This window comes from Phodopus roborovskii, unplaced genomic scaffold (genome assembly GCF_943737965.1).
Source record: "Phodopus roborovskii unplaced genomic scaffold, PHOROB, whole genome shotgun sequence".
In the NCBI taxonomy this organism is placed as follows: domain Eukaryota; kingdom Metazoa; phylum Chordata; class Mammalia; order Rodentia; family Cricetidae; genus Phodopus; species Phodopus roborovskii.
The window spans coordinates 2,559,765-2,587,210 of NW_026126410.1; the positions used below are offsets into that span (position 1 = coordinate 2,559,765).

The following is a 27,446-nucleotide window of genomic DNA, read 5'->3' on the forward strand; positions in this document are numbered from 1 at the left end:
GGGCAAAATGATAACTGAATGATGGTTGGAGAAATGAAAACCAAAGGCAGAACTCTCTAGTGATAAAGCCAGTGACTAAGGAGGTCCAAGGTACACGCCTGACTACAGTTATTAAAGGAGTAAGTCCTAACCCCATAGTCTTTGTTTTCCAGCCCTGAGGTCTTTGAAAACCCACAATGTTATAAAAACCCTGAATGTTATAAATAAATAAAAGTGGAAGCTCGGCTAACAATGTCTTCATGAAATGAGATCTGAAGTAAAATTCAGATTTATTTTATTGAATGTATTGAAAATATATTGAAATACATTAAAAAAATGTAGCATAGCCTTAAGGAGAGCCTTAGAGGCACTCAGAGGATTCTTCCGTACTAAGGGTGGGATTCCAAAAGCTTCCCACATGGTCCTAGGCAAATGATGAGCCTCTAAGTAATGGTTCAGAGACTTCAAGCACAAGACTGCTAGAAATTTCTACTCAGTGACAGTGGCTCCCTTCCCAGGCTCATTGTATGGGCCAGCAGAGGGCTTTTCTGGCAGGATTTTGAAGATGAATGAAAAAAAAAATGAGACTTTTAAGAAACCAAGGAAGCCACTGTAAATGAAAGATGTTGCACATGCTTCCAATGAGACGTCATGAGTGACAGGAAACCTTGAACTGGACAGAGATACACTCTTTTGATGATCAGAGATGGCAGTGGCTATGGGATGTGGTCCATGGTAATGTCTTCTTCGGTATGAGATGGGTAACCACAATTTCCTACATAAATAAAATTTTAAGGACTTCGTTTTATAATTACTTTGTCTTGAGGTATGCTGTGGTATACAAAAATACTTACCTTTGCAGGTTTAACTTAAAAATAACTGTTAATTGGTAATTATCAAACATCTGCTTGCAAACAACATGCATTGGAAAGAAGGTAAGCCATGAAAAAAATATATACAAAATTAATTTAATGCATAAAAAATAATTAGGGGTTATTAATAACTCAAACTCCTGTCAAAATTATTTTAAAAATCTGAAGATGTCAGTGTCATACTTAATATGAAAAATATGCAAAATACAGTTAAGAGAAACAGACTACAGGTTTATGTTTTTCAAAACATAATGAATCTGTTGACAGGATATATATCGCTGTTATTTATAATCCCATAGTGACAAGAAAATGTCACCAATTACTGGTTACAATGACAGACACAATTTATTCCTAATGATTTATACCCATTAGGGGAAAACTGTAGGCTACAATAAGAGCTACCATCCTATTCCCCAGAATAGTGACATCTCTGAAAGTGTGTTTGCAATGGATCACATGGTACTTTTGTTAATGAGAATTTGCATAATTTACCTATCTAACACCTTAAGTTACAAACTAAGGTAAGACAGTCTCAAGCATGATTTTTAAAACAGATACAAACAAAAGCAAAGGTGTTCATGGAGTGACTTTCCAACAATTCTTGCATTGGACCTGATTCTCCTTAAACCTGAACTGGCTTTCAAGGTATGAGAAATTTTGAAACTACTGAATCAGCCCTTTAGATAGTGTTCATTACTTAAGAACTCTAAGTTAAAAGAAATATGTATTACAACATTTCAGTTTCAAAGAAACTTAGTTAGGATGATGGCATCAGAGGAAGACAGTTGGATAATTGTAAAATGGACAGGATATTAAACATTAATATGTGATTCATTAAATTGGGAAGGTATGTGAAGAAAGTTGAGAAAATCCTTATCAAGTCAACTATAATAATTTTATGAAAAATTGTAAAAAAGTAGAATTTGAAATGACAAAGGGACACATGGGTAACAACAAAAAGGTGGGGAAAACAATAGTAGCAGACATGTTTAAAAATAGACCACATTAAAACTTAGATTAAAGTTGAATAAAGGGGTCATTAAAGTGATCTTGATCATTGAACTTGATCACTTAGGGATGTGAATTATATTGTTTGTAACATGGTGTTCAGATGCCTCACAGGCATTACAGTACTTTTGTTGTGATTAATTGCCCAAGACCTCACAAAACTGGGCCCACTGGCATTCTGTCATGGAGCTCACAAAGCCCTGCCCCTCTCTGAGGATATTTAGAGAGCTAATAGTTGCTCATGTGGCCACTGGTAAGTGACCTATGTACCTATACATAACCCTTTATCCATGCTCCTGTAGATAACCTCAGTGAAATTTGCTAGTTTATTGTTTCAAAAAAAAAAAAAAAAAAAAAAAAAAAAAGACATCAAAGTAGAAGGAACTATTTGATAAGAAGGAGACTGTCTCAAGTGGAATAAGAAAGCTCAATGGGGGCAAATGTGACAAAAATACATTGTAGTATATATGAAAATTATAGAATACAACACATTATTATGGATGATCTATGCTAATAACGCTACCCTTTTTAATGTTAGGAGAAATTTCATTAAATGTTCTGGTTTTAAAAAGGTGAGATAATAAAAAGGTTGTTAGAAATACTGTGTGGACATTCTTGTGAATGTATGTGCAAGGCCTTAAGGGGAATATTATTTATTTTTGAATATGCTTGTTTAGTTTTTTATTTTGTGTGTGCGCACATGTGTGGAGGTCACAAGGCAACAGTAAACTCAGGTCAACAGGCTCACCACTCTCTGAGGCATCTTGATGACTCAAGGAGGGGAGAATTTTGGTGTCCCCCTAAATTAAGGAGAAACAAGGAGCTGAATTGAGAGAAAGTTGAATGAAAAGGGCTAAGGCTTAATGTAGAATCCATGTATGAAAGGATAGATATCTGGCTGATGGTGTTCTGAGAAAACCAAAATCACAGACTCACTTCTCCAGTGCCAGAGGACAACGACATGAAGCCCACGGATCAGATTTCTCCACTTCAAACCAATAAATGAGGGTAAAAAAAATCCAGAGAAATGGTCTGAGTAAACCCAGGTACAGGCTAATTCTGGAAAGCCCTGCTATCTATTTCTGTGGTATGTTGTCAGGCCTCCATACGAGGGACATGACTAACATCTCACAGTCCGGCAAGATAACTAACACCAGGCTTTGGATTATGAGCGTCAGTCATCTGGCACATTCCATAGGGACATAAAGCAGAACTGATTTTCAGACATCATTCCCTTAGAAACAAACTGATTATTGCATGAATATTCTCCCAGAAAAATAATAAACTGAGCCAGATTGTGTTTGAGAGCCTGTAGTACCTCAAGAAAGTTGCTGGTAATAATATATGAGGAAATTTGGAGTAGAAATGAATCATGTATGGAAATCAAGAATGTCCACAGTTGAATAAAACAGTATGTTCCACAGTTAATCTTTCTTTGAAAAGTTTGTGCAAGAGGGAGAAGAAAAATGTTATTGACTCCCTCCCTCTCCCCCCGAAATAGGCTAGATTATGTTCTTGGTTTTTAAAGGTTGATTAAACTTAGTGATTAGGCTTACTAGTACCATGTTTGCCCCATGAGTGTGCAAGAAGATCTGTGTTCAATCCCCAGCACAGCATGAACTGGGTATGGAAGCACATGCAGTACCTGAGTACTCAGGAGATGGAAATGGCAGGATCAGAAATTAAAGGTCACCCTTAGCCACATAAAGAGATCAAGGACAGCCTACACTACAGGAAATTCTGTCTCAAAAAAAGAATAAAAATGACCAAAGTACTTAGACAATGTCAGAGACTCTGTATTCATCTACTAGCTGCAATTCCTGCTTGTAAGTGTTCGGCTATGAACTTCCTTCTGCATAGGTCACTAAGCAAGTTTTTCTAAGTGTATAAAATAGCACAGAATTCTTAATATTTGCCTGGACAAAACTGTTAGCACTTTAACATAGGCATTTTTGAACTCTGAAATGACTTAGAAATGTAATTGGAAAGTTAGAACAAACGAAAGAGAAAACTTGGTAGATTACTAGCTCCTCTGAATGAATGCAAAGGTCACGGTGCCATTCTTCACAATGCACCATGTATGTCGAGACACAGAAACAAAAGAAACTTAAATTAGGCTTCACAGATGCAAAAATAAATCTGGCTTTCTTACCATGGTAGTTAGCATTTGAGATTTTTCTTTTTTAATCAGCACACCTTGACTTAACTCAACCCATTTTGACCTATGCTGACTTCCTCTTGAAATATATCCCTGAGAGACAACTTGGCAAAGTTATTTTGTTATCTTATTCAAAATTAATACATTTTAAAAAATGGTTTTACAAGAAGGTACAGTTTGAGGGACATCAGATTCAAAGACTATGGGTAAAACAGTTCATTAATTATAAAGCTAAAATAAGAAACTTCTAGTCAAATTGACTTAAGCCATTGTGCTTATAAAACCCTTGTCTTAATACAGTAAGACAATGATTTAACCTAAGAAGTATAAAGAAAATTCAGTCACACAGAAGCTCATGGTGACATACATGACATATACAAACCTCTTTCTGTCTCACTGAAATGTCACTTCTCTGAGGAGAACTAGATTCTCTTACTGCACAAATTATTGGGAGTTCCACCCTGGAGCAGCTGATGTGTATTAGTTACTTTCTCTGTGACTGTTACAAAATACCTGGAAAAAGCAACTTAAACCCAACTCAAAGCACATCTATCAAAAGACCCAACATACCTCTCCAAAGGACCCAAATTCCAACTACAGAGATACTTGCCTGGTCATGTTTACTGCCACTCTAAGATGTGGAAACAGCCTAGATGTCATCAGCTGATGAATGGATGATGAAAAAGTGGATACATGTACCCAAAGGAATTCTATTTAATAGCAGAGAAAGATGAAAGCATGAAATTTTCAGATAAGTATACTTCTCACCCCTCAACAAAGAAGTTTCTTTCCTCCAGCAAAGGAAGGCTGTTTTGGTTAAAACAAAAGCATAAGTAACAGTTGAGTGTCTAGCATGAGTTTGAACATATACAACACATTTCTTGACTTAAGACTCAGAAAACACTAAGGAGGAAGGGATGGGCAAAAAAAAATATAAGAGCCTGAGGCCAGGATGTCTGCTGCCAGAGATGAGTTTCTTCTAAACATGACAGAGATGCTACACCTATGAGATCTCAATAATAGGGTTGCCTAAACAGGCCCTGCATAATGACATGCAATACCAGTCTAAATGCCAACACAGACAGGGAAATTTCAAAAGGTAAATAGCTTTAAGCAATCAGTGGCTTCTGGGAGGGGTGAGGAGCAGTTTTTCTCCAGGAATGAGTCTCGTCTGGTAGGTTATCTAATTTCTACTGGTCACATCCAAACACAAGTACATATGAAGAACATTAAATGAACTCGTATGTGTCTATGTATATGTACATTTATACATTTATGAAAGAATAATAATTACAGAAGAAAAAAGTAGTGAGTTTGAGAGGGGGTTTGTGTGGGACATAGAAGGAGGAAGGGGGAGAAAGAGGTATGGAAATAATATAAATACAGTATTCATGTATGAACTGCTAAAATTATTCAATTAAAAACAGAAATATATCTCATGAAAGGCATAACTGAAGATCCAAATCCTTTCTTGTATTTTTTTTCCAGGAAAATAAGTCTTGCTTGACAGCTGTCAATTTTTCAGTGAACTACAGATACCATACAAATTACTTAAAACATGGAAGAAGTAGTCATTTTCTCACTCACTGGCAAACAGATCTCCTTGAGCTTAGTTTGGACGGCACGTTAAAAGGTATGATACCCCACACAAAGTGCTGTGCACTGAACCTCTGTATATATCCCTTATTATTTTAAAACAAACTAAGAATCAAATTCAAATCTACAAATGATGACAGCCCCAACTCAATGCAACTTCTAACTTGAGCTACTGAAGTCATGTTCCTTTATCTTTATGAGACTGAAAGTCACTGGTCAGTGTGAAGACACCTTAGGAACCTTGCATAAGACACTTACATAACTCAAGTGTCTGACTTCAATCTTAATCCAAGTTGATACTCTCAAGTGGGATGGGAATATGATTTACTCAATAATTTTGCACAGGAAAATATTAGTCACAGTTACTTTGATATTGAATAGAAAGCAAATAAAACACATGGGAGCAAGATAGTCTCAAGATCTGCTCTGTAATCCCTAGGTTCTTATTCTAATGGAAAACAACTGCACACACACAGTAGGATATTGGCTTCTATAGAAGGTAAGGGTTGTGGTGAATGGTGAGGAGTGTTCTTATTGGATGTTGAGTGATCACAGAGTGCCCTGTTCTGAGGGCTGACTTGAGAACCAAAGAGTACTATCTCTTGAATCTAAACTAGATTTGCTGTTGTTCACTGTTCATCCTCTTCCACAATTAATAATTAAATTTTCTTTATGTTCATGCTTATTTTTGTTGTCTTATAAAACTGTCATATCTGTAAAGCATTACACAGACTTTCGTTTGAATTTCTCATCTACTGCAACCTTATGACATTATTAATTAGGTGACAATGTTTTAAGTATTACCCTACTGGTCTTTAGGTTTTTTTCCAACAGTTGTGTTATTTTTCTATGACTTTCTGTCAAAGCTAGGAATCATCTACATTAGATTCAGCAATGCATTGTACCTGACTGCTCTGTCTTCTAATTGTCTCTTCTTTGGACAGCCTAGAATCTCTAAACCCAGAAAGCTAAATTAAAAAAAATATATTTTGTTCCATAAAAAGATCTCTCAAGGCTGGTTGGTATAGTGGTGCAGGCTTTTGGGAGGCAGAGGCAGGCAGATCTCTGTGAGTCAGAGGACTGCCTGGTCTACAGAGCAAGTTCTAGGACAGCCAGGGCTACACAGAGAAACCCTGCCTCAAAAAACAGACAAGAATAACAACAACAACAACAACAAAAACCTTTAAAATATTTCATATAAGAATATTCAAATGTATATTATATTGTTTTAAAATGAGTAATGCTTTGCTTATTGATACATAATAGATTTCAATAACCACTTCTGATAATGTATCTAATGTCCACAAATCTATTAAATTTGTTTTTCTACTACATATATTAAAGTTTATAACCATAGTTAGTGATCAATTGTATATTGTCAGAAAGTACAGATTACAGATGGTGCTTTAAGATTGTTAAGAAACTACCAAATCAGAATTTAATGTCTAAAAACTATTTACAGATCTTAGCAATCCTATTTCTTTTTCCATAGGCATCTAAGAAAAGCTAGACGAGGGGGGAGGTAGTTTTCCCCAGGGAAGGGCACACCAATTTGTTGTTCACTGCCAAGTGATCAACCCTAAAAACATGTATACAAATAACATGTATACAAATAACAGCACATGGATTGAACAGGTTATTTTATATATACATATATGTGTGTGTGTGTGTGTGTGTGTGTGTGCAATAACAATAAAATAGAGCCTACAAATTTGAAGGAAAGTGAGGAGAAGCATATGGGAGGGTCTGGGGGGAAGAAAGGAAAAAAGAGATGTAATTATGATCTCAAAAAGAAAAAATACTCTCACATATAAAAGAAAACTGTGTAAATACAGAACAGAAACTAATTAAAATATCTCCTGCCTTTGTCCTAATGACCAGGTCAGGCTAAGCAAGCAAAATAGATTAATGGGGGGGGGGGGAATTTTAGAAGTCATAGTGTTTTATTCTCAAGTTCATTTATGGTTCCACTTTCATCATGTCTGTCACATACAACTATTAACTTGGGTTATTAAGACATTATAAATAGTGGTTAATGCTTTAAATATTTCTAGGGATTATCAGAAAGCTTACACTCCAAATAGGCCCCTCTGAACCATTGAGCTCACCTGTAAGCACAATTCATGCCCTGCCCTTTCTGCGGTGGTACTCCAGACTGAGTAATCCAAGACACAATCCATTATAAGGAAATGTTCATACTTGTTTTCTGAAGCGACTGACATTTTATACAAGCATGTTCAAATCCTGTAGGAATCACCATCTGCTATATGTCAAAATTTTAAGATCTCTTTTTTGAACTTTAGCAGTGCATATAGGCAGTTCAAAATACTAGATTTCTCCATCTTGGTCATGTGAATTTTGATCAGTTCAGTTTCAATCCAATTATTGTCTCTCAAAGCCATCACACCCCAAATTTGCAATGTTCAAATATATTTAAAAGTCTATTTTTAGTTTCTCTTGGAAGTAAGAAGTCTCTTTGGTCTTTGTCTCGTGTGTGTATGCGTGTGTGTGTGTGTGTGTGTGTGTGTGTGTGTGTGTGTGTGTGTGTGTTTAAATATGGCCTGGTCTTAGGGACATTTGCTTAGAATTAGTATATAATTACACAATTTTATGTTTTCTTAAGTTTTCATTTTGTTTTTAAGAAACAACATTCAAAAAGCATGCATAAAACCAGCCAGGAGTGGTGATTCACATCTGAAATCCCAGGATCTGAAGGACTGAGGTACGAGGATAGTTGCAAATTAGAGGCTAGCCTTGGCTACATCCCGAGCTCCAGTTTACCCTGAGCTAAAGAGTGAGACCTTGTCTTAAAAAATGAAACAAAACAAAAAGTAGAAAAAGGATAATATAAAACTAGTGGCAGTTACAAGGGTAGAAATACTAATTTTCTATTTATTAATTTACCCTTAGGGGAAAGATCGCCTACACACAAAGACATACAAATAGATGTTTGCATATATAAACACACACATATACCTTTATATACTTTTTCACAATTCACATAGGTATGCACACATATAAACAGAAGAACCAAGGAAAGAATAAGAATTCATCTATGTGCCTGGGGTAATAATACCACTGAAGTCCTGAAGTCCAGGCATCAAAGCTATCTGTATTCAATTAGACTCTGCACAGGTAACTGTAGCTATACAGTTGTACAGAACTACTTAAAGGAAAATATCAATCTTTAGTAAGAATGAAGTTCATCCCTAAATCTTTGGATGACACAGAGTCTCAGGTCCAGCAAATACCATCAGTTCCTTTATTGCACTGAGTTCAATTTTAATAGGATTGTCACCAAAAATAATGTATCTTTCCTTACAGCAAACATCAGTATAATTATACATACCAAGTACATAAAAGACAAATATCTCATGACTTGAAGAACTGAGTTATTTAAGCCTATACCCCAGATGTACTTCCATTTTCTGACTTGAGATCAGCTTAACTGTTCCTCTTCACCTCTTCTGACCTCACTTTTACTTGTTGCTTTTCTGAACAAGCTTGTTTTACATATCAATCCCAGTCCCTGCATCCTCTAGTCCTCCCTTCCCCCCCTCCAAACTCCCATCCATCCCCTTTCTTCCCCAGGGAGCAGACTACCATAGGGAGTCTTCAAAGTCTGCCATATCATTTGGAGTAGGGACTAGCCCCTCTCCCATGTGTCTAGGTTGAGGTAGTATCCCTCTATGTGGAATAGGCTTCCAAAGTCCATTCATATACTAGGGATAAATACTGATCCACTATCAGAGGCTCCATAGACTGCTCAGTCCTGCTAACTAACACCCATGTTCGGGGGTATAGGCGGGTCCTATGCTGGTTCCCAGCTATCAGACTGGGGTTCTTGAGCTCCCACTTGTTCAGGTCAGCTGTTTCTGTGGTTTTCTCCACCCTGGTCTTAACCCCTTTGCTCATCACTCCTCCCTCTCTGTAACTGGATTCCAGGAGTTCAGCTCAGTGTTTAGCTGTGGGTGTCTGCTTCTGCTTCCATCAGTTACTAGATGAAGGCTCTAGGATGGCATATAAGGTACTCATCAATCTCATTATCAGGGAAGGGCATTTAAAGTAGCCTCTCCACTATTGCTTAGATTGTTGGGGTCATCCTTGTAGCTCTCTGGATATTTCCCTAGTGCCAGATTTCTCCTAAAACCTATAATAGCTCCCTCTATTACGGTATCTCTTTTCTTGTTCTCCTCTATTCTTTCCCTGACTCAATCTTCTTGCTCCCTCATGCCCACCTCTTCCCTCCTCTTCGTCCTAACTCCATCTCCTCTCCCCATGCTCCCAATTTGATTAAGAGATCTTGTCCCTTTCACCTTTCCCAGGGGACCATGTATGTCTCTCTTAGGGTCCTTCTTGTTTCCTAGATTTTCTGGCAGTGTGGATTGTAGGCTGGTAATCCTTTGCTCTATGTCTAAAAACTATACATATAAGAGTGAATGCATGCCATGTTTGTCTTTTTGTGACTGGGTTACCTCACTCAGGATGGTTTCTTCTAGTTCCATCCATTTGCCTATGAATTTCAAGATTCCATTGTTTTTTCTACTGAGTAGTACTCCATTGTGAATGTGAAGCCAGCCCAGCTTCCCCTCCTTGCCATGTGAATGTACCACATTTTTTTTCATCCACTCTTCAGTTGAGGGGCATTTGGGTTGCTTCCAGGTTCTGGCTATTACATACAATGCTGCTGTGAACATAGTTGAACAGATGTCCTTGTTGTATGAATGTGCACCTTTTGGGTATATGCCTAAGAGTGGAATTACCAGATCTTGAGGTAGACTGAGTCCCATTTTCCTGAGGAACTGCTGTAAGAGTTTGTACTCCCACCAGCAGTGGAGGAGTGTACCCTTCTCCACATTCTCTCCAATATAACTGTCATTGGTGTTTTTGATTTTAGCCATTTTGAAAGGTGTAAGATGGTATTTCAGAATTGTTTTGATTTGCATTTCCCTGATGACTAAGGATGCTGAGCACTTTCTTAAGTGTCTTTCAGCCATTTTGGATTCCTCTATTGAGAATTCTCCATTTAGTTCTGTACCCCACTTTTTAATTGGATTATTTGATGGTTTGGTAACTAGCTAGCTTCTCCTTTCCTTTCCTTTCCTTGCAAAAGGCTGAAATGTTACAGGATGTGGGGACCTGGGGGGATCCCCCAGAAGATGCCAGCCCAGCTTCCCCCTACTTGCTAAATCGAGCTCTGTTTGTTCGAACATGGGCGAAACTTGGTTAAGTTCACAACCTCTACAATTTGACAGCAGCCTGGCTCTTCCCCTCCCACCAAAAGGCTATTTTTGGCACTAACTGTGGCTGACTACTATATGTTTATGAGTCTGTGGATCATATCCCCACTCTGGAAATTATATTTTTTGCTTTTTTCCCCTTTAAGCCACAGTATAATCCCCGATTCTGGGATTACAGGTGTAAGCCACTACTCCTAGATGGTTTTATGCACACTTTTTGAACACTGTTTCTCAAAAACAAAATGAATACTTAACAAAACATAAATTTATGTAATTATGTTTTAATTTTAAGGGACAGTCCCTGAAATCAAGCCATATTTAAGCACAATCCCTCTTGACTTCTTTCATTGATCCTTCTATATTCTCGAATTGAATATTGGGGAACCCAATGTTCAAGCTTTGGGACTCTTGTGCAGTCTATTTGTTTTCAAGCAAAAGTTTAATTGTTTCTCTGGCTCTTTGTAAATGTTAAATTCTATCTGAATTATAGATTTACATTTATTTACATGTACATGAATATACACATTATATAGGAATATATATTTGCTTAGTAGGTTGCTAAATGTTACTATTCCATGAAAATCTCAAATTCAATGTGTCCCTGAAATGACTAATTTCATCACAAACAATACACTGTAACACCCGATTGAGATTAAAACATCATTCCCAACATCCTACACTAGAGAATATAGTCATATTACACACACACACACACACACACACACACACACACACACACACACACTGCAACTTTTGTTTGTTGTCAGATTCTCATAATGTAGCTCACGGTGGCCTCAAACTTGTAATCCTCCTGCCACCTCTTCCTATAAGCTAGTTTATAGGTATGTGGCAACCTAGTTGACATCATGAGTGCCTTTTAAAATATCCCCCTTCCCCCAAGCAAGAACTGTTGATTCTTTTGATTAAAAAAGTCTTCTTTCCTGCCTGGTTCTCGGACTTCATTTTTATGTCATGTCATGTCTTTGATGACTTGAATACTATATAGTCAGGTCATTGATTTCCCTGCTTGGCTTCTATATTAGACTTTTGCTTATATGCAAATATCTGCTACCAGGTACTCTATACACAAGCAGGTTTGAGGTTCTTTATCAGACAGTTTTGAAGGTCCAAAGTCCAACACTGGGCAGCAGCATGAGTGCACTTGTGACCATGGCCCTCCTGACCATGACCTAACATACAGAAGTTCACAGAGGAAGGGTAAATGGAAGCACATTACTGTATACTATAGTAACCCAGTACGAGGAGAGCTAGAACTAACAAAGAAGTAGAAGAGGAGGAGGGGGTAAAGGAAGAAGAAGAAGGAGGAGGAGGAGGAGGAGGAGGAGGAGGAGAAGAAGAAGGAAGAAGTTAGCCTTCTTTATAACAAGGGTTCAGTGACCCAGCCATCTTCCATTTCCCAACATTGAAACCTCAGGAAGAAGTTTCCAGAACATCAGGGGGACAAATCTCATCTGACACACAGCAGCCTCAAACTCCATTATTTATTCTTGCAGTAGCAAGTTCTTTTTCAGGTTCAGAAATTAGGTGAGAGGTATCAAAGTGTACAAGGTCATTTACCTCTTTCATGGAAAAGATGGTTCACCTTCTATGCTGTCTGCAAAGTAGTCTATAAAATGTACAAATGTGAATAGTAACCTTATAATCAAAGTCCCTCAGACTTGCTTTATCATCTAGAGAACAAAGTATATATTCCATGAAGAAACTCTTTCCATGTTCTGAGGCTACAGGTACCATCTCAGCTCTCACATGTCACAGGCACAGTATTAGTTACTTTTCTATTGCTGTAATAAATACTACAACCAAGACAGCTTATGGAATGGGTTTATTTGGGTTTACGGTTCCAGAGGGATAACTGTCCATTACAGCAGAGTGGAGATGTGATGGCTGGAGCTAGAAGCCAAGAGCTAACATCTTGAACCATGAACAGGGGGCAGAGAGAGCAAATGGCCAATGGCATATGGCTTTGAAACCTCAAAGGCTGCCCTCCCCTCACCCTGTCTCAATGATATATTTCCTCTAATAAGAGCATACCTCATAAGCCTACACCAATAGTGCCACTAACTGGGGACCACATATTCAAACTTCTGAGCCTGTGCAGGCAATTTTCATTCAAACCACTACAGACATCAAGCAACTTGTAACTTTAGGAATAGTCCTTACAGATTCCACATGTCTTAATTGTGTTTCTATTACTGCAATAAAACACCATGACCAAAAGCAAGTTGGGGAGGAATGGGTTGATTTCAACTAAAGTTCCACATCATAGTCTATCATGGAAGGAAGTCAGGGTAGGAACTCACATAGGGCAGGGATTTGAAAGTGGAAGCTGATGCAGAGGTCATGGAAGAGTGCTTCTTACTGGTTTGCTCCTCATGGCTTGCCCAGCCTGCTTTCCTATAGCACTCAGGATCACCAGTCCAGGGGTGGCAAAAACCACCGTGATCTGGGCCCTCCCACATCCATCACCAGGCAAATAAATGTACCAAAGGCTTGCTCACAGGCCAATCTGGTGGGAGTAGTTTTTCAATTGGGTTCTCTCTTCCAAATTGACTCTAGTTGGTGTCAAGAGTATGTAATACTAGCCAGCACTCATTTCCTTCACCGTTTTGTCTGGCTTGGACTCACAAGCTATGTTCTGATACCACTTGCCCATTCTTTATGAAATGGTCTCTCCTCCCCTGCTCCTATCCTTCCTGGCAACCATTTATTCTGTGCTGACATTTGCGTTGCATATTCTGTTGTCCCAACACTTACCATATTAAAATCCAATTATGTGTCTACATGCTTATTTGTCTAACTAGGCAGGGAGCTTCTAGAGGTCAAGAACTACATATTACTCACTTTTGCTTTTCCAACACTTGGTATGACAGTCAGTATTTATTATTCATTGAATGAAGATGTAGCCGCTAAATAAGAAATAGAATCAATAAGTCACATCTAGACTTAATTCAATTTGCAGTTTCTGTGTGACTCAAAATAATAATATTTATAGTCAAGGTAACAGTCATCAGACATTCTTAATTGCTCCTTTCTTGAGTGTATATGAATTTGCATCTATTTTGATGTGCATTCAAATGCTTATTACATTTATTTTATGTACAGACTACTCATTACAGAGAAACCATCTCAAGTCAACCAATGCATTTAAGAAAATCACAATATAGTAAATCTAGCTCATCTAGACTCATCACCAAATAACGTACAAGATTTTCACATAGAACACTGCATGTCTGTGATATTAATAAAAAGAATTACTATGCCTCGCCTTGAGAAGATTATTCTTTAAATAGCATACAGAAAAGTAGTTAGTTGCTCTTTAAACACTTGACTACACTCAAAATGGCAAATAAACCAAGGTTCTATGACGCTAACATTTATTTTTTCTATTTCAGTGATAATTATACCCATAAACCTGATTCAGCATTCACTGCTGCTGAATTCATTAATTAAAACAATTTCACTGCTACCACTGGGATTTCTCAAGGATATCAAAAAATGCATTCAAAAATCAAAATAGCATACATCATCAGTTTTAATATGTGCTTAGTGTGCTTCACTTTGATTTTTAACTCTGCCACCTTAAGAAGGTTCTGAATGTAAAGACAAGGAGCTTATCTCCTATACAATTTTTTTTAAAACAAAACCATGTAGAATGTAAAATGGGTTCAACAGAAATGACAAGATCTATCAATGAATCCCAAAATAGTTTCCTGAAAATCTCTATAGGATGGGAACATGTAAGCAAATATTTAAGTAGCAGCGATTATAATGCCTTTGTAATTCCTGTGTGTGTGTGTTTGCATGCACACATTAGAGATCCTCCTGCCTCTGCCTCCAAAGTACTTGGATTAAAGTTGTGTACCACAACACCTGGCATATATCTAAATTTTAATTAAATCAATACTTTTGTTTTCAAGAATGACTAAAACCCAACCATGAAGTGAGAACATTCATTCTTAAATGAAAATGATAGCTCTTAGGCAGAGCCTGGCATGTTGCAATTGAAATTATAAATGTATACACACCCAGGAAATTCAATTATTTCATGCATTGGAAACAATTTGACTCTACTTGGCAAAGCAGCATCCTAACTCTGAGCTTGATTTAGTATGATTAACAGCATACTCTGTTAGCTGTTTGTGTCATACTAGAGCACTGACATAAAACACAAAATAGAATTTGCAATAGTAGAACATGCCAGAATTGACCACTACATTGCAGAAGAGAGCCCCTAATGGAATTTGCAGTCAAGTTATAACTTAGTATATGTAACAGAATCTCATACAATTAAAATAACAGGGAAAATAGCGTCTATTTCATGCAGCAAGGGAATTCCATCTTAATTCTCACAACCAATTTTCTTTCCAAAGGATGCTTGTGGGTAAAGACTGAGGAATGAAGTCAGGCTGGTGAAGAAAACCTGCATCTGCTTTTGAATTATCTTCAGAAAAATCCAAATACTTTATTCCCTTTGCGCAAGAGCATCTGTGTCACTCATGGCATCACAGGCTGGGGACATCACAGGCTACTGCAATGCGGCTAGCAGTTTCTCTCAAAAGCTTATAAAATTTAATTGGTAAGATAATGGCGTATTGGCCCTTCTATTTCCTCTCTCTTACCTATACACAGTTGCTAGAAGGAGAGGAAATTGCTCTACCTATGTTTCTGGAGAAGCTATTTGGCCAGAAATGGTAATTAAAATTGCAAAGTAGCTCAAATTCTCTATCAAGAGACCGATATAAACAGAATCATAATAATGCTTTTTAAATCGGTTTAAGGGGCACACCCATTTTTCATGTTAAAGTACAGTAACTCAACTTTTAGACTTTCTCTTTCCAGACAGAAGGTTGACTTTTAAAATACCCATTTCAAAGGACAAGTAAAACTGGTTCCTTGAAATGTACTTTTTATCTGTGCAAAGCAGGTATCTTCTACATAAAAGAAAAGATACTGCTTTAAAGTTATACCCTCATTGTGAGTCCAATTAGCTCTTAATACTTTAGTATCACACACAATTAGTGTGGCTTCTAGTAGGGTCCTGCAAGGGGTGCCTTGCCAAGACACCAGGTGAGAAATAAAGTCTTATGGGAATGATTTATTTTATTGTGTGAACTGATGAGCATCACTTAAACAGTCTTTTAATTGACTGTCTAAGTAACACGCCTTTGAGGGGATCACTACTTTTGAAATTTCCTTTGGCCAGGAGGGGAAGGAACAAGGCTGAAATCTTTGAAGTCTATAGCCATCAGACTAATTATCAGCGCCATTCAATGCAATTCATTTAATTACAGTAAATTGAAAAGGATGTGGGGTTTCCAAGGAAAATAAGAGAGTCAGTAAGTGGTGACAGAAATTAAAGACTATGTAAATCATCAGAGGAGACCTTGAGTCTTGTCTTCCTTTCTCTTACCAGACCCTATGCACACTAGACTACTGTATACATGGGAGAATAAGCGAGAGATGGATTGGAAGCAGGGAGGAGAGGACCAAAGCTAGGCAGATACTTGATATTGCTCATTTCATTTAATTCTCGTCATCAATCAAGGATATTATTTTTCATCTTTATAAATAAAAATAGCAGCAAACTCTCACTTATAGCCAAGTCCTGTTCTGAACATAATATAAATACAGTTACACCTAATATTATCCCAGTGAGCCATGTACTGCTTGCTATTACTTCAATTTACCCAGGTAGACAACATAACACAAAGTCAAGTGACTTGCCCCAGTTCCCAGAACTGGGAGGACCAGGGGCCAATAAGAAACCTCCCATGAAGATTCTCTAGGCTCTGAATCATGATGAGGTGGAAAGTAGGGATAACTCCCCCTGGGCAGCCTCATATTGAAGATCATCCTTCCATCAAAGATCACCCGTCCTCCCAGGAACACTAAGAGAGGAACAGGACAAGAAAAAGTGAGACTAGGGATGCCCCCAACAAACCATTGGCAGTTTAGCTGACCAAGCAGCAGACAGGGTATATAGCATTGGGACTTCGTGACATGGACAACAGTGGAAAAGGATTGGGGGCAGATGTGAAGAGATCTGAACCCTGATGGCTGGGGTATTCCCTCAGGCAGCCTCCACCACATCACACCGCTAGCCAACTAAGACTAAATTCAGGGCCTGCTGCCAAGGCTGTGAAATGATGTACATGAGACCATTTTTGAGGCATAAAGATAGTTGTTTTGAAAACACTGCAAAATCCTTTATTCTTGACATTTAGATATATATTCAGAATCAAGATCAGATTAGGGAAGCATTTGGTCAGGGCACACATCAGAGAAAGAAAAGAAGCCTAAAACGATCCAGAAACCACGGGTAATTTTACCTTTGATTTGGGGTACCCATCACATTTGTTTCATAGCCTTTCAAGGGCTTTCTTCCTGGAGTGCCTGGTAATAGGTGGGTCACGAATCACCACCATCCAGTGTGTGCCAGTTTTCAAGGCAATTGACATATAACAAGGATTGCAACCACAGAGACCAGTTATGTTAAGAAAGGACTTCTCCCATGTTCCAAACTTGGAATTCCATGTGAAGTACCATATGGACAAAAAAAGGATTTTTTTTGTCCCCTCCAAACTCTTTGGAATTACAAATTGCCCCAGCTGATGAAAAGTTAGTTTAGAAAAAGGAAAGCACACACACACACACACACACACACACACACACACACACACACACACACACACAAACACCACACCACATACTCATTTATTTTGAATCTCTGCAGTCTCTTCTAACAGTGAGATATGTGGCACTGTCCTATGGTCTTGTACTCTCAAAGGATGCTCCAGCCATCAAAGTCCCATCAGTGTCTCAGTAGCTCTAGCATCTCTTAATGTGAACCAGTGACGTCTTTGCCAGCAAATAAATAAAATATGCTCCCCTTTAGAGACTAGACTTTTCTCTGAAGTTATACTAGAACGTCAAACATAGCTGTACAGACATCTTTTCCTAGAGAATCAGCCTCCTTCACAGTATCTCCAGTGATGGAAACAGGCAGTGCAAACTCTCCCACATTAAACTCAATGAAAACTCAAGCCCTGTCTTGGTCCCCAGGTGGTGTCATTCTGACAAATTACTTCACATAAGTCTTCCATGTTCTCATCTTTGTATTGTAGAATATTACACATACAAACAAACACATGCGCGCGCGCACACGCGCGCACGCACACACACACACACACACACACACACACACACACACACACTAAGGACTTCATTTGACAGCTAAAGCCAATTCAAAAATGAATAAAATTAAATAATGTATAACGGAGGAGTCAGTGAAAGGGCAAGTTCAGTATTCTGTAAAAGAGTACATTTAAACATCCAGGGAGAGCAGAACTGAATTGTTTTTGAAATTTTAGGTTAGAAATATTTGACTAAAAGTAGTAATGAAAATAAAAATATAGTTTTGGGGATATTGCGTATGAAGGTATTAAGAGGACTTGTCTAGGGCAGGAGAGATGGCTCTGTGGCTATGGACACTGGCTGCTCTTCCAGAGGGCCCAGGTTTGATTCCCACACCCACACAGGAACTCACAATTGTCTGCAAGTCCAGTTCCAGGGAATCCAACGATGCCCTCTTCTGTCCCCCAGAGGTGCCAGGTACAAACATGTGATTCACTAACTCACATGCATGGAAAGCATCCACACACAAGAAATAAAATAATAAAAAATCAAATGACCTGCATATGATTACAAATTTTAATTCTTACCTTAAACTAGACAAGGAAGAAAAATAAGCATAAAAATAAGCGTAGGTTTTTTTTTTTTTTTTTTTTGGTTTTGGTTTTTTTTTTTTTTTCACCAGGGAAAAAGTCTTCATTGCTCTTACTTGATTTTACAACCCATGATTCTAAGGACTACTATATACCTCAGATAACTGTTCTTCCTTAGACATAAATGTACTTAATGAATGATGTTTTGCTCCTTCTGAGTAACTATTGAAGTTGCAGAACAAATAAATGAATCTGAAGTATTCTTATAGATACACATAAGAAACACATGAAATGGCCAGGTTTCATGACGATAACATCAATTCATTTCCTCTTGTTTCCTTCTTCAATGGGACCTCATTGAGGAGTCTCAGACCACCAAAATGTTGTTTAAAAAGCAACCATAACCAAATCTTGAGGAAAGAGTCAACACAAGTTCATGTCACCACTGCTTAACTTAGAAAACATTGCCTTTGACACTTTCTTCTCTACTCTTAGCTGACCCGTTTACTCAGACCAAATGTTGCCAAATGTCCAGAGTTTCACAGCAAGACTTTAGATGTCATTTCCTAACTGCCACTGGACGAAATGAAAGACCCAACTTTCCTTGTTGTCCTTCTTTTTAAGCACATGGTCTGTGAGCATGCCAGGCAAACCCGTTCCCCTCTGGTTAACAAGACTGTTGCAAAGGCAGATGGGTACTGTGTGAGGAACTCACACACTGTATCTCTTGTCTTCACAACCTCTTCGAAATGGCAAACTAAGAACTAAAGTTTACAAAGTTTGCCAAAGAGGGAATGGCACAGCACATGTTTGCAGATATGCCACAATACATAATTAAAAATAATAAAACCAATGCAATATAAAATAAAGTTATGCTACAAAGATTTGGAGTGAAAAAGGCAAGTTGCTCAATGTAAAACATTAGAGGTATGGATGGTTTATGGTACAGATTATAGGATCAAATGTATTACCTACATTCTTTTATGTAATGTTTTTGTGTAATTATGAAAATAAAGAGGCTAAATGTAACATCTCAGCATACATCTTTAATTGCTCAAGGAGTATCATGTGAAGTGCATGAAGAAGCAATATTTATTTCAAATTGTAAGTATTTAAGGTCTGTGATTTCTGAATCCACTATGAGAATTGATATAAACACAGACTATACTGATGCAAATGGACTAGCTGGGGGAAAGTTTGGCAACAGGATTCTAAAACTCATTTTGTGAAAAAGAATCTTCCTTCTTTCCTATTGGGGGTGTTGTAATAAAGTCAGACTCAATGGAGGACTCATACTTCCAACATGAAGATACTGAGTGCCTGTTGGTAATTTATCTTGACTTTGGTTTAATGCATTAGAGGATTCTACATAAAAATAAATTGTTTCAAATGATTTGAATTAAACTTCTCAAGTCATACTATATCTTAGCAGAAACTGAAAACCAAGCATAGATCTGCTTCCTGTTACATTACAAAGCTGACAAAATTGCTCAATAAATAATAAAGGTGAAATATTATTAATAAACAATCATCTTTCTTTTCAAATGTCCTGCATTTCTTCTGGTTTAATTTTCTCTTTGCTGTCTGATGCATAGGATAGACATCGCATTAATAACAGACTGAAGGAGAAGCAAATTCCTAATATTAAAAACTGAGGAAGAGATTTCTCTTTTATTGTCTCTGTGTTGGTGTCAATGTTCCAATTCTTCTTAGGAGCAGTGCTGACTTAAAAATGAAATTTCCTTTTCAATTTAGTATTGCATATAAAAATTTTTATATTACTTCCCCACACTGGCAGTTGGACTTAAGTACCAGTAATTTATAATGACATTTTTTTTTAGACCATGCAAAGCTGCTGTTTAGACATCCTTAAATCCAATTTTTCTTTGTGGACTTAATTGCACAGTAATCCAGTTCCCAAAGACATCAAAGGCCACATCCCCACTCTTTACCAAGATTTCAATTGCTCTCATAAGCTAGTAAGTTTAGAGCATGATCAAATTTGTTCTTCAATCACTTGAGCCGTGTTAATAAACTATTCTGTGTGCTCACTCACCCATTCTAAGATTCTGCAACTTCTTTGAGATATCTTCAAGAGGAATCTACAAAGACATCTTTGAATGCAAGCTGGCTCCAGGGTAAACTTTACCAACACTGTTTTCCTATTCCACAGAAGTTAACAGGTGACATGATCCGATATAAGTCAGCCTTAATCTTTTCTTTCCCCCACTGCTGTACACAAGCTGCTTTTAAAAACTGTATGTAACACACCATTGAGCGTTTGCAGAATTTAATATTTGACATCAAATATTGATCCCACCGCACACCAGGAGAAAAGTCCCCACACTACTCACAGTATTTCTTGGGATCTACCACATTAACACAAGAAGAGAAGAAAAGAAAGAGAAAGCATGGAAGGAAAACATGAATCACGGTCAACCAGAACACAGAAGCACTAAATCCCAACATAGTAAAGTAAGCAATGCAACTTACCACTCTCACTGTCCGACTTGTTCTCGTGCTCTGTGTCTGTCAGGGTGAGGGCTGAGTTGGACCGGCTTGACAGGCAGGAACTGCGGCCTGATTTGACCCCCCTGCCCCAAAGTCTCATGGCATGCTCTGGGGACATCACTGCTTCGTTTTCCGTATCAGCATCTGACCCTGCACTGATGGAGTAGCCTCTGTGAGGGAGCCCCATTTCCGCACAGAATGCCACTCCTCTTCGAGTTGCGGATTCACACACTCCTAACTGCCTTAGGGTAAAATTCTGTCCTAATTAGGGGGAAAGAGAGATAACAACTAGTGAGTATATGATCCCTGTGTTTTAGTTTCCTTTTATTTTTCTTTCAAAAAAAGAAAACTTCCCTGAAAGAAATACTCAATTGTCCAACCTTTCCCCTGCTATCAGCACCAGGTGTTTGCATCAGCTTTGCATGGCATATGGTCAAGTGGGTGTAATTACGGGAAGGCAGGAGGCCCACTAGGCTGCCTACAGGCTTTAGCTCAGATCCCTTTTGTCATCTTAAACCCAAAAGCACCACAGAGGGAAGAACTAGTTTCTGATGGTAGAGTTTGTCTTCACAAATTGTGAAGCAGTAGAAATGGACATGTGTCCTGGGTTTGGTCCTAACTATGGGATCCCCCTTCTTCCCCCCACACTTACATGTTACTTCTTTGGGTGAAAAAAAATTTGGTCATTTTTATGTGTATGCATGCATGTATGTATGTGTGTATATATGTGTTTGTGCCTGAACACTCAGTAGTGTAATACCTTGAAAATTAGCACCATGCATTGTATATCTATTTTTCTAGATGTTTTGCTTTAAGAAACACCTGGAAACACCTGCATTGGCCAAAGTGAACCAAGTTTTTTAAGTACAGTACACTCTAAAAAGAAAGTGGGAGTGATATGTTTTTAGAAATTAATGATACAACCAGGTTCCCTGAAAATAAATGGCTGTGAACTCTGCAAACCTTTACTAATAAATCGAGCATAATAAAACTCATGACACTGCAATCACTTAAAGCAAAAGTGTTTAAATCAGGTGACACCTCAGAAAGACTACGAGTATTAATGACTCTTCCTATCTTGTGTTTGTTTTTTGAAATCTCAGCATTTTATGACACTGTGGATAAGGAGAATTTGAAACATGTTTGATTGTGGAATACCTATATAAGGCATGTCTTGCCTGTATGAGAGGGCCCCAAATGTTGACATCTCCAGAATCAAGTATACATATACAAGAGTAGTATGAAAAATCTGATTTAAACACAGCTTCTTTACCAAATCTTTTATGAATATTAAGTATTTATATGACTCATGGTCTTAATTTTCCCACTTCCATCTTATGGATTTACATGAATATTTTAAAGTTAATTTGCTGTTATGAGAAACCTCCATTATATCTCTAAGAAAGGGTGTTATAAATTATTTGTGATAAAATGGCATCTTGAATCTTCTAGGAAATAAATCAAACATAAGACACAATACAGTAAATATTTGGTTGTAAAGATATTAGCCCCCTCCAGGCCCAGCACATTTAAACTAGTGTGGTTAATTGTTTTATTGCTGTGGTCATATCGGAAGTTGGAATCAGCTTTATCACAGTCAGACTTCCAAATGGATTCTGACAATGACACTCATAAATAATGAAAATTGCTGCTACAATTAGCTAGAAATCAAACTGTGCTTATCAGAGAGATGTGAATAAGCACTGGAGTCCAATCAGCATGTAAGAAAAAAATGAAAAGAAAAAAGGGAGGAAAAAAGGAAAGTGCTTCTCCAAGCCAGGGTGAAGGAAGGCACACTCATGGCGTAACATAGTGTTGTCCATGTTTGTAAAGAATTCGATGGTTTCACTGAAAATCAGTGAAAACAAGGTTGAGAGCAGCATGTGGAGAGTAAATGGATAAGCTAGGAAGAATTTTCTTATTGCCATTTACTGGTCACTTTTAAAGCAGACCAAGAGCTCTAAAACACTTAAGTGTTGCCATCAAACATAAAGATTTTTCAAATTGGAATGCAAATAATATTTAGAGTCAAGGAAAAAAATATACTGTTGCATCCTCTGAAACTCTCTCCTATCCTGGGAAATGTCTATATTATAGGATGGGAAAAAAAAAAACCAACAACAAGCAGAATTTTCTACTTCCTGAACTATAACTTGAGACATTTTCTAAGTTAATGACTTTCACCCTGCTTCCATCCTAATATAAATCTACACAGAAAGAAAGCAGAAAGCTGTAGTCCTTAATTGCTCTCTGGATATGTAAACATAGCTCACTTTGCAGCTAAATATCCCACACGTTATCCTCATGAAACAAATACATACAACCCAAACTCCAGAATTATTTGACCATTTGCAGTCAGTAACTCCCAAGAACTCAAATCTCTTTAGGGCAAATACAATAGCAGAAACCGCTGCTAGATCTCTTCCACTGACTGGGAAAGCTTATTTTTGTTTCCAGAAGGACACTGAGCTTGACTTCAGATATATCTAGGTTAAAGCCACCCACAAGTTCTGCTGAGATCTCTTTCCTACCAGGTTTTACATCTGTCTGAGTGTTTGCGACTTGACGGTTCTGGGCTGGTGATGTACTCGGTGGTGGGGCACTTGCTTAACACGTGTGAGGGGCAAGATAGATACACAGCACTAAAAAGGAGTGGGGGAGATGGTTTATGTAAATGTGAAAAAATCCCTTAAATACGTTGGCAAACATAATAATCACAGAGAGACCTATAATGTAAAGATTGCCTTTGAGATCATTCGCCAATAGTCAGGTCACCAACAAAGCTGATGTTTGTGTAGGTAGTCTGCTGTCGCCACAAAATGCCTCACCAAAGAACTGCTTCTGCATTTTGAGTTCTAACCGCAATAGATTCTTCCCTTTGGTTGGGCTGTCCTGACTTTTAGGAGCTTCTGCTTGAGTGTGATTACCCGTGGGGAGAACTAATCATTAAGCCAGAGTAATTAGTCTATCAAATTATTCCCCATGACCTAGTGATGTTTGTAAGATAGGCTATTTTTAATAATAATAATAATAATAATAATAATAATAATAATAATAATAATAGTAATAGTAATAATAACAACCACAGGCAGTTTTAGAAATATAGAGGAGATGGAGAGAAGAACTATCCCTGCCTGGGAGAAGAGACAGCTGGCAGAGTCGAAAGAGCTAGAACAGTAGGGTTGAGCTGGCTTTATCTAAAGGAAGGGCTTGGGGCAATACAGAGCAATAGATGCATAAGAAGCCACCAAAAACAGTTGCAGTAGGGATAAGCACCTGGGAGATGGATGTGTAGAACAAACTTCAGCTGTGTAACGAAGACTTACTAGCCTTGTGTTCTTCACAGTAGGGTCTAACGTCTTTAATTTAACTAATCTTTTGCCTTTCACAGTCTTTATATTAACTGTCTAAATTGGCAAAAAAAAAAAAAAAAAGTTTTTTTTTTAAATCTGCTGCACTTTGAATTGTGTTAACTTTGGTCATCAGGGCCAATAGCAGATCTTCCCATTATAATTTGAAACAGGACCAAAGCAATAAATTGTAGCAAGAACAAAGGATACCTGAGGGCGGAATATACTGTGATTAAAATGCAGCGTTAGCTTGGATTAGATTAGCCAATTCTGTTTTATGATACTCATAAACTGAAAAATCTATAGAGGAAAAATTGAATAAATATAGCCAAGGCAGGTGCATCACTTTAAAATAAGCTTATACTTAAAAAAAAAAAAAAGAATTGGGATATGTGACAAAGTAGACAGGATGGTTTAAGAACAAACACTTGGAACATGCAGCATAGCACTATGTCTTAAACAAGTGAGGGGAATCAGGAAATTGGGCTAGCTACACAGCCTGTCTTTTTATTTTCTGAAGTACCTAGAACTTAGTCAGAGCTGGGACAGACTTTCCTAAGAATGACACTAAAAAGAATATGTAAGAGGACAAGTGGAACAAGTGATGCGCTCTCTCTCTCTCTCTCTCTCTCTCTCTCTATATATATATATATATATATACACACACACACACACACATATATATATATATATATGTCTGCATGACTGATTTTATTTTTGGTGTGTGTGTGTGTATATGCACTTTGCTGTGAGTGTGTTTTGAAACAGTGTATCGACAGCCTAGGTAATCATAGTTTCATAACCGGGGCGATCTGGAACTTTGACCTCCTGTCTCCACTCTTCCCAAATGATGACATTACAGATGTGCAACATCACTGAGTACTGGATGGTGATGAGGCCTGAATTCGGGGCTTCTTGCCTGATAGATAAGCTGTCAGCCAATTGGGCGACATAGCAAGCAGCTCTGGGGAAGTCCCAATGCATGCATTGTGCACAATTCAACACATTTTAGGAGATTCACAGATTTCTGCAACTATGATCACAATCAACTTTTGAATGCTTTTACTATCCCCATAAAGGACCCCATAATTATCAGGCACCTCTCATTTTCTGCTAGCATCCTCCCTTCTTAGCTCGTGGTAACCACTAATCAACTTCCATCTGTACAGATGCTGATTTGAGATATTTCGGAGACGACCCTACAGTATGTGTTCTTCTGTGATTGACTTGGTTCACTGAATACCATAATTTATTTTTTTCAAGTTCAAACATGGGTGTGAGATGTCTCAGGAGGTAAAGGCATTTGCCCCAAGCTTGACCTGAGTTCCATCAGTGAATCCCAAGTGATAGAGAGAACCAATCCATGAAAATTGTCCTCTGACCTCCACATCCACACCTTAGTACATGTGTGCCCATATAATACACATACAGCATACAAGTAAATAAATGCAATATTTGAAAAAAATTAAAAATAAAGAAGCAAACATTTTAGTCTGTATCAGAAATACATTCCTTTTCACATTACAGTGTATGGGTATGTCATCTTTCACATATCCATGCATTAGATAGTGAGCATTTGAGTTGTGTCTGTCTGGGGCCACTATGAAAATACCACTGGGAAGATTGGCACACAAGGTTTGGTGTATGTGCCTTCATCTCTCCTGGATTTACATTAGGAGAGGGCTTGCTGAGCCATAGCATAGGGAGATACTTGGCATCCTCAGACCTGCCAAGTGCTTTCCACAGCAGACGCTGCGTTTATTCCCATCGTCAGTGTATGAGGGTCCCAAGGTCACATTATCACTACCACTTGTTACTGTCTGTTCCTTCTTCAGCATATCACACTGTAAGTTGGTTCTAAAGTTTGCAGCGAGTCTTTGGAATTTAGATCATTGGCACTGAATTTAAGGGGAAAACCAGAATTGATAATCTTTGTTGAAAGCTATTCATTCATGGGCATGCTATGAGATTCTATTCCTACCTCATTCTATATTCCTTTGTCTTCTAATATGCTATTTTATCCATTAGAAAATGCCTTCCCATTGAAATAACAACCACTCTTCAATAAGATAATTTATCTTAATAACTACATGCTATACAAAGTCACTTAATCCTAAATTTACACACAAGACACATTTACTATAGCATCCATGCAAATTTTAACCCAGTCGTTTACCAGAGAGTGACTGCCTGGGTGAGATGCATATATTTGCTATGGTACATTGCATGGCTAACTTAAAGCAGAAATTTGGACTTATATCTTCAGATCTGGAGGAAAGCCACACATATATATATTTACTCAATAGTGTGTATGGTTTTCTTTGGGAAACTAAAGAAGAGAGAAAAAACAGACATAAATGTGCCTGTGTTTCAAGAATGAATAAAGAGAAGGAAGTATAAATAACTTATGATGGTCCATTTAGAAGGGATTGGCTACAAAGAAAACAATGAAGCAGAATAGGCTTGAAGGATTTTTCTCCATGATTACTATCTCAATAACTAAAAGGAAAAAAAGCATTATTAAAATGAATTTTGTTGATTTATTTTTTAATAGTTCAGATTCAAAACCACTTTCTCTAGAAAAAGCTGTGTTTCACATCCTTCCTTCTTTGAAGAGATGAAGTTGTGTATGTTTTCCTTCTTCATACATCAATCATCTTACTTTAAATGGGACTTTAAAAATCCATTTTGCCCAAGTAACAGCCATAATTCAAATATAAAAATATGAATGGATCAATCATTATAAATATTATAAAAAGAAAATAATCTACCAATATCTTGTATTATTCCCCGTGGTTGTTGTAAGCTTGAATGACATTATTTGTTCTTGGAATGGGATGACATTCTTTTAGTGGTTCAAAACTGTGGTTTTCTGTTAGGTCCTGCTAGAATTGTATGCATGCCTGCTAATGACAGCTCTATTTTTGGGTGTGTTCACAAAATGTAAGATGATAACACAGTAACAAACACACACACACATATTTGTA

At 37.7% G+C, this 27,446-nt stretch overlaps 1 protein-coding gene across 11 annotated transcripts in view; it reads right to left on the bottom strand.

Moving 5' to 3' along the window:
* Positions 1–27,446, bottom strand: part of Tenm3 (teneurin transmembrane protein 3) — a 1,243,671-nt gene that overhangs the window by 378,066 nt on the left and 838,159 nt on the right. For 10 of the 11 annotated variants that reach the window (XM_051182422.1, XM_051182421.1, XM_051182419.1 and 7 more), the window contains one exon: positions 21,092–21,370. The exons of the other annotated variant lie outside the window; for it this stretch is intronic. In XM_051182422.1, the coding sequence (XP_051038379.1) occupies positions 21,092–21,370 (279 nt within the window). The remainder of the gene's footprint in view (positions 1–21,091; positions 21,371–27,446) is intronic. 11 annotated transcript variants of the gene reach the window in all.